Below are 8733 nucleotides of genomic sequence, written 5' to 3'. Positions count from 1 at the left end.
ATTGCCTATTTCTGATTCAAAATACAAACAACATCCTCCAATACTTCACGAATTGTTGCCTATTTTCAAATTTAAAATACAAACTTCACATGCATATTTTTCTTGTCATTTTAGAACACACTCATGGGGATTAATTATTACTTAATATTAATAATTTACAATATCAAGAATTTTATTTTATTGAGACAATTTAAAGTACGTTTTTTTTTATAATTTTTTCTTTTATTTTCTTTTAAAATTGGCTTAAATAGTCTTGTGGTTCCTATAAGTTAGTGTGTTTTTTTATTTTGGTTCCTGAGTTTTTTTTTTGGTATGAGTCCCTATATCTCACTTTCTTGTTGGTGTTAGTCCTTGACGTCAAACTTCATTTAAAAAAAGCTTAGGAGGCAAACAGTGCTGACGTGATAACTATTTTATTATTTTTTTCTTAAACTAATTAATTACGTGAAATATCCAATTAATTTGATTGCTGCCATGTGTCAATGGCAAATTTACCAAAATAATTTTTTTCATGTTGTGGGATTCAAACCCACCCTTTTGGTTAAAAATCTCATTGCCTTTACCACTCATCCATCACTTACTTTTGTTTAACATATGCACCAAAATTTATAGATTTAAAACTGGATGTTTAAAATTGATTTCTGCAACTGATGGTACCTTGCAAAAGGATTAGATTTTCTTTAGCTTTATGGATTTAAGTTAATAAAGTTACCTCAAAAATTAAAGTTTATTCCGTTGTCAAGTCACAACAAAGAAGACATACAAAGTAGAAAGTTGAATACTTATTAGTTAAATACTTTAAGAGCTTTCTATTGTGAAATTAAGTGAATAAAATGCAGTAAGAGAAACCCATAATTATGAACTAAAACCAAATAAATACAGTAGCAGAAACCCAAAAATAGAGATCAAAACCAAAAAAATGCAGTAGTAGAAACCCATAATTAGGAACTTAACCAAAAAAATGTATATATTCAGGGACCAAAATAAAAAATACGCCAACTTAGAAGGATGATAAGACTATGCAAGTCCAATTTTTTTTTCATCTCCAACCTTCATAGAAGCAACCCAAAATTAAGATGGAGGAAGAAGCAACATTGTAAATGACACTTCAACACTTGTTTGCCACGTTAACTTTTTTTTTAATAGAACTTTAACGTTAAAGACTAACATCAACAAGAAAGTGAGATATAGAGACTCAGACAAAAAAATTTCGGACACCAAAATCAAAATTTAAGCCTTTAAAATTTATGTGACGAAAATTAATTTTTTAAAATTCCTACCAATTTTAATTGTCTAGAGATCAATTATATCCCCCGCTAAAGCCTATTCCCGCCCCATAATTTAACAGGAGTTATTTTCTCCTTTTTTTTAATCTATTCTTCTTTCTTTTTCATCATATATTAAAATAAAAACTGCCACTAATTCTTTTGTTTTGGCGAATCAATTTTCCATCATCATTTTTGCGTGACTCCTCTCTGAACAAGAACCTTTCTCTTTCAACTCTCCGGCCAGTATTCTCCGACCGGTCTCGTCTCCCCGTCTCTGTTCGTTCTGCGTTTTCAGATCTACGCACTTTCTCTGGGAAGTTGAACATATTCTAAGCTATAGTGAGCTTCTACCTGGTATCCATCTATCTCTACACTGCTTTTTTTTCTTCTCTTTTATGAAACTCTTTGAATCATAGTTAGGTTATATTTCATTTCTTATGAGAAATTACAGTAATTTTCTCCATCTTTCACTATACTGGCTCGTTAAGCTGCTGCTACACTATTTTAGGTTTAGGGTTAGGGTTTAGGAAAATAAAAGAAGAGATAAATAACTTTAAATTTAATATGATATTACTTTAATTTTGTTCTTGAGGAAGCAACTAAGGTGAGAACCGGATGTACTATTATACCATTATTGCAGAGATACTGAAAATATCATATTTAGGAATTTAAAACAAAGTAATTCTTTGTAGCTGAGAGCTTCAATTGTGAACAAGATGAATTGAACGAGAAGGATGTTAATGACTATTATGAAGACCACGAATCCTTAAGAACCCACAATGCTTCTTAGAAGATGAAGCAGATTTCTTAGTTGATACAAATGCCCCAAATGAAAGAAGCGGACGTAATGAATGATACATTATATGAGAATTATGATTCAGATTCAAGTAGTACTTGGCAACTTTGCCTCTTGAGATTATACATGCAATTTAAGTTTATTTGTAAGAGATAGTGTGTATTTCAACATATAGGGTGTATGGTAATCCTGCGCACCACAGAGTAACTAACTCAGGAAGTTGGTTATTCTTGTCACTGACAGCTGTGTGTCAGGGTTGGTTAGAACTTTCTATAGAAGGTTACTTTCCAGCTCACTTATAAGCTTGTTGTCTTAACAGTTTTGATCAATTAAAATCAGAATGACAAATTCCGATCTAGAATCTCTCTCTTCACCTTTACTGTTATAACAATTTGTTACTACTACTATTTTTAATTATATATATTTTTTATCCAATTCATTTTATTCTAGTAAATGGGTTGTTCAACAATAATGATTCTTTAACATACAGATGAAATTAAGACCAAGTTGCTTCTAAGTATATCATAACATGACAATCCGAGGTAGAAGAACTAAACGTGCTCGAGGGAGAGGTCGCAGCAATCCCCCACAAGCTTCTACTTCCCTCGGTATTCACTTTTATAAATGCTTGGTTTGGATTAACACATTTTCTCGTAATTGGGAACTCTTGTCTCTGCACTTGTAGATGTTTTAACATTACCGGTGGCTTCAAACTAATTTTCTCAACTTTGTGAATTCTTGTCTTTGCAACCAGTATGTGGATCTTACTATTTCTTGTTACACAGGTGTCAAGGTTGACCAGAGCAAAATTCAAAAGAAAAGACTGATAAAGGGGTTTTATGCATTAGATAATAATCAGAAGTCCACCCCTTTTAATTCTGAACAGAGTGATGAAGACAAAGACTACAATGATGGTGACGATGAAGAGATGCAACTCATCATGGATGAAATTAATCAACAAAAATTACCGGAGCACGAAGCTGCTGATGCAAATAATGTGGAAAAATGTATAGAATCTAGTTTTGGACTTTCCAACAATGTGAGGCCATCAAGCGGAGGGTCCCATGTAGAAACTGATAGGCGAAAAGTTACATCTTTAGAGGGAATCTCTAACTCGTAAGTCACGTGTCACTTGCTGCCTTTTGTGTTTGATCATTTGTGGTTTGTTTTTTACTAAGAAATAAAGAGAAATACTTCTAGAGTTCTTGCCATATACATTTGTAGAAGCCGCACTTTGTATATATTGATAAGTTTCGTAATATACTCATAAAAATAAGGCCAAGTTGTATATAATTATTATCTTTAACCTGGAAATCAGTAGCCAACGAGTTACTCGTAGTCATGGGAGAGGTCGTAATGAGCCATTAGGGTCTTCTCAATCAGGCATTGATCTACCACTACAACCAGTACAAACTTCAGTTTCCCTAGGTATTTAATTTTATAAATGCTTGCATATGGTGCTTGTTGAATGTTGTAATTGCATATGATGCATATCGTTTGATCTCCCTATTTCTTATTCTGCAGGCGTCAAGAATGGTGGGAATAGAATTCCAAAGAAGGGACGGGGTAAGGGGGTTGATATATTAAATAATAAGCAGAAATCTACTGCTTTTAATTCTGAACAGAATGATGAACACTGCATCAATAATGATGGTGAAGATGGAGAATTGCAACTCATAGTAGACAAAATTTGTCGATCACATTTGCCCAAGCAGCAAGCAACTGGTGCAAATAATATGGAAAAGTCTATTGGATCCAATTTTGAGCTTTCCAACAAAGCGGGATCAACAAGTGTAGGATATCATGTAGAAACTGATGCAAGAAAAGTTATATCTGTAGAGGGAATCTCTAACCCGTGAGTAACTGGTCACTTGCTATTTTTCATCTGTTTGATCATTTATGGTTTGGTTAACAAGAAATTAAAAAAAAGGCAAATGCTAACAAGTGCTCAAAAGCACATGCTAAGGAATAAAAATATAGAAATATTGTTTTGAAAGTGGTGTATTCAGTTCCTTAAAAATTAAAATATTGTTCTTTTCGAGATGGCATTCTTGTATTTGGTTCCTTAACGTGTGCCCTTAGGGACACTTGTTAGCCAAAGCTTGAAAAAACAAAAGATAATGTCATGGAGTGTTGTATGCATTCGTAGAAAATGTAGTTTGTATATATTAATATGATATATTTCATAATATATATTGATAAAAATAAGACAAGTTGTATATAAATATCTTTGATATGTCAATCAGAGGTAGGGGTAGAGGAATTAAACGTGGTCGAGGGAGAGGTCGTAGTAATCCATCAGTGCCTTCTAAATCGTGTGTTGATCCTCCACCACCACCACCACCACCACCGACACATACTTCGGTTTCCCCAGGTATTTCACTCTGCATATGGTGTTTGTTGCATGATGTAATTGTGTATGATGCATATATTTGGATCTCATTATTTATGGTTCTACAGGTTTCCAGAATGACAGTAACAGAGGTAGAGGAGTTAAACGTGGTCGAGGGAGAGGTCGTAGTGATCCACCGGTGCCTTCTAAATCATGTGTTGATCCACCAGCACCACCACCGACACATACTTCGGTTTCATTAGGTATTTCACTCCGTATATGGTGTTTGTTGCATGATGTAATTGCATATGAAGCATATATGTGGATCTAATTATTTATGGTTCTACAGGTGTCCAGAATGACAGTAACAGAGGTAGAGGAATTAAACGTGGTCGAGGGAGAGGTCGTAGTGATCCAGCAGTGCCTTCTAAATCATGCATCGATCAACCACCACAACCAGCAGCAGCAGCAGCTTATACTTCGGTTTCCCCAGGTATTTAACTTTATAAAATGCTTGCTTGTTGCTTGCTGTAATTGCATATGATGCATATATGTGGATCTCTTCATTTCTTGTTCGACAGGTTTCCAGAATGTCAATAACAGAGTTCAAAGGAAAGGACTTGCTAAGGGGTTTGATGCATTAAATAATAAGCAGAAAGCCACTGCTTTTTACTCTGAACAAAATGATGAGTACTATGATTTTAGTGACAGTGAAGATGAAGAGATTCAACGCATCACGGAGAAAATTTATCAAAGACAATTACTCAAGCAGCGTATTGCAAATAGTGTGAAACAACGCATTGCCAATTTTGGACTTTCCAACAATGTGAGGCCATTAACTGGAGGATCCCATATAGAAGCTGATAGGAGAAATGTCGTGTCTGTAGAGGGCATCCCTAACCAGTAAGTCATTTGTTAGTTTCTGTTTGATCATTTATCGTTTGATTTACCAATAATAAATAATCAAAAAAACTTATACAGTTCTTGCCATGCATTTGATATATTTTGTAATATTTTCATAAAAATAAGACCAAGTTGTATCTAAGTATCTTTAACATGACAATCAGAGGTAGAAGAATTAAACAAGGTCGAGGGAGAGGTCCACTGGTGCATTCTCAATCATGCATCGATCAACCACCACAACCAGCAGCAGCATCACATACTTTGGTTTCCCCAGGTATTTAACTTCATAAAATGCTTGCATATGGGGCCTCATTGCATGCTGTAATGGCATATATGTGGATCTCATCAATTCTTGTTCTACAGGTTTCAAGAATGTCTATAACAGAGTTCAAAGGAAAGAACATGTCAGGGGATTTGATGCATTAAATAATAAGCAAAAGGCCACTGCTTTTATTTCTGAGCATAGTGATGAATACTATGATTATAGTGATGGCGAAGAAGAAGAGATCCAAGTCATCACAGAGAATGCGAGGCCATCATGTGAAGGATCCCATATAGAAGCTGATAGGAGAAACATTGTGTCTGTAGAGGGCATCTCTAACCCGTAAGTCATTTTTCACTTTCTATTTGATTGTTTTTCTGGTTTGATTTACCGAGAAATAACTAAACAAAATCAAGACCAAGTTGTATATAAATATCTTTGACATGACACTCAGAGGTAGAGGGATTAAACGTGGTCGAGGGAGAGGTTATAGTGATCCACCAGAGCCATCTCAATTATGCATTGATCCACAATCAGCATCAGCATTGAATGGTACAACACCGGTAGATTTGTCCCCCACTCATGAAACTCCACATCAACTTCCAACATCTAAGCAATGTGTTGGCCGTGAGTCTACACAATATTGGACTGTTGAAGCAATAGGTATATGTGTTACATTTACTTCATTTGTTATACTTTTTTAATGATATTCTTATGAAATAAATTATTTTATTGCTAAAGACCCACAAGGAGCTATTAAGAAGATACAACTCAAGTATTGGCTAGTCAATGACTTGCCTATTGGGCTGCGTGTAATTGTGAACTTTGATGACCAAGGTGCTGCATTTGGTGAAGCACAAGGCTTGCTTGCAGGATATTGTGGAACATTAGCAACTAATTGCAAGTTATTTCCAATTAATTTTGAAAGGTGGTCTGGAAAATCGGGCGTACCAAAGACTTACCTTGATAATTGTTTTGAAACAGAGTTAAAGGTATTAATACTATAAATTTATAGCTTTCCATTTACATTAATTTTAAATAATTTTTCAACTGTTTGAAATCTGATTTTGTATTTTTAGCCTCGATTTCAATTTAGGACTACTGAGTCCCTTGCGAAGAGATATTGCAAACTTAGCATTGCAAAGAAGTGGGCTGCATATCGACAAAGTTTGTGGACTCGTTTCTATGATCCATCCAAAACCCTAGAACAAATCATCAGTGACATTCCACTTGGTGTAGACCCAATTCAATGGGCTCATTTTGTTGACTATCGTTTGAAACCAGAAACATTGGTAAAACTTGATTACTTTGATTAATTTATTGTTGTGTTTAATGATATGGTTAATAAATTAACTTGCATTTGTTTTTTAATAGGAGATTTGTCGAAAAAATAAAGAAAATCGAAGCAAGCAAGTGATTCCTCATACTGGTGGTTCTAAACCTCTTTCGAGAAAAAGACATGAGATGGTAGCTCTATTGATTAACTTCATACGCTTTACAATATAATTTACTATCCATTTTGACATCTTTTTTATTTTAGTTTTTGAAAAATGGACAACAACCTTGTCGAGGAAAATTGTATATTGAAACCCATAAAAAAAAGGATGGGTCATTTGTAAATGATGCAGCAGAGAGAATAGCGGTAAGTTCAATATGAAAAATTTTTTTTGTTTAAGGTTGCATGCTTGGATGTTAACCATACTTGTTTTTGACTTAATGATCTGGTATATACTAATAGGAACAAATTGAAGAGGCTTTGGCTCAAAGCAGTGTTGATGAACTTGAAATGTCTCCTAATGATGTTGTCGGTAAAGTGTTTGGGCCCGAGCACTCTGGAAGAGTGCGTTGCATGGGTATGGGGGCAGCTCCTACAAATACATTTAGAGATAGCGGAGTTCGACTTTCAATTTTGAGGAATTCTTCGACCGATGCTGCTACATCATCTTCTAACTTTTGGCAAGAGAAGTACACACACTTGGAATCTCAAGTTCAAAACGCTATGACAGCATTTAAAGCTTATATTATAATGAAAGAAGGAAGGGTTCCCGATGAAATGGCTAACATCTTTGATTCATCAAACGTAAGTTCTTCTATAAGCCCATCTTAACTATTTTCTTTCACTAAATACTATATTTTTGATTTATAGTAAAAGAAACCATAAGAGAAAATAAACGGTGAGTTTAATTTTACTAAGCACCCGAATAAATAATTTCTCAATAGCATCCTGAATATCAGAAAATGTTCAAAATGCATGTTCAATACAAAGCCTAATGTTACTTAAAAGTTCTTTGAGGTAGGAGGAATTAAATTGTGTGAAACCTAATGTTATCTAATATCATTGTGGTTTGATCTTTGATTGTAATATCTTTGAATCTTATTGTCACAGCACTTCTTGTGCCAATGCTTCTGTAATTTTGTTTGTTTGTTTTGATATTTGTTTTAATTTGTTAGTTGGTGTGATTTTGAATTTGTTTGCTGCTGTAATTTTAGGGTTATTGTAATTATGTTTGTCTGTGGAAGTTTCATCCAATATTTTAACTAATTTAGTATATATGTATATTTTTTAATTTTAGGCGGCTGGTGTTGCAAGTGAGCCTAATTTGCCTTCGAACTCAAGAAGATCTCGTGGTGGTAGCAATATTTAATGTTTTATTTAAGATTTATAGTTATGGTTATATATTAGAGTTTTGTATCAAACAAACATCAAACAACTCATGAGTTGGTTGTACAGTGTTATGAGTGTGTTTTTGATGGGATTGAACTTGAGTTGGTCGTAGAATGTTATGATGTGTGTTTTGATGAGATTGAGAAAGAGTGATATTGATTTTATGTTTTGTTATGATCTTTTTTTATGCTATTTTAAATTTTGAGTTGTACTATTATATTTGATGTTAGATTATGAGTGTTTTAAAGTACATTTATGTTATTAAAGTTATATGTTTATTTGTTTTTTGGAATTTTGAGAGTATTTATTTATGTTATGTAATACCCTAAAGTTCAAAGCCTTCCATTATCTTTTTAGTAAGGGGGATTAATTGGCTAATGAGGAAGTTAGAATCTTAAATGGTAGGTTGAAAGGATGGTCTTGTAGGTCATTTTAACATTATTGCTGATGCCTTGGCATTGTAAGAGATCCATTACCAACATCATTGAAAATTGTGGGATTGGTGTG

The 8733-nt window shown here is 34.0% G+C and overlaps 1 protein-coding gene across 3 annotated transcripts; it reads left to right on the top strand.

The window, feature by feature from the left end:
* Nucleotides 1-1400: 1400 nt before the first annotated feature.
* Nucleotides 1401-8443, top strand: LOC131651372 (uncharacterized). Of its 3 annotated transcripts, none has more exons than XM_058921037.1 (18): nt 1401-1622; nt 2555-2672; nt 2850-3180; nt 3386-3492; nt 3589-3919; nt 4311-4438; nt 4525-4659; nt 4746-4889; nt 4978-5299; nt 5464-5573; nt 5663-5903; nt 6016-6224; nt 6303-6553; nt 6641-6853; nt 6936-7028; nt 7102-7203; nt 7300-7641; nt 8135-8443. In XM_058921037.1, exons 2-18 carry the CDS (start codon nt 2594-2596, stop codon nt 8204-8206), a joined length of 3210 nt encoding a protein of 1069 aa, XP_058777020.1. In that variant the 5' UTR covers nt 1401-1622; nt 2555-2593; the 3' UTR covers nt 8207-8443. The 3 variants fall into 3 exon arrangements, with proteins under 3 accessions (XP_058777020.1, XP_058777019.1, XP_058777021.1); XM_058921036.1 differs by having other exon boundaries at nt 3383-3492; XM_058921038.1 differs by lacking the exons at nt 1401-1622; nt 2555-2672; nt 3386-3492 and having other exon boundaries at nt 3041-3180.
* The last annotated feature ends 290 nt before the right edge of the window (nt 8444-8733 follow it).

Source organism: Vicia villosa, linkage group LG2, assembly GCF_029867415.1.
Source record: "Vicia villosa cultivar HV-30 ecotype Madison, WI linkage group LG2, Vvil1.0, whole genome shotgun sequence".
In the NCBI taxonomy this organism is placed as follows: Eukaryota; Viridiplantae; Streptophyta; class Magnoliopsida; order Fabales; family Fabaceae; genus Vicia; species Vicia villosa.
This window is presented reverse-complemented; position numbering and strand designations above follow the sequence as displayed.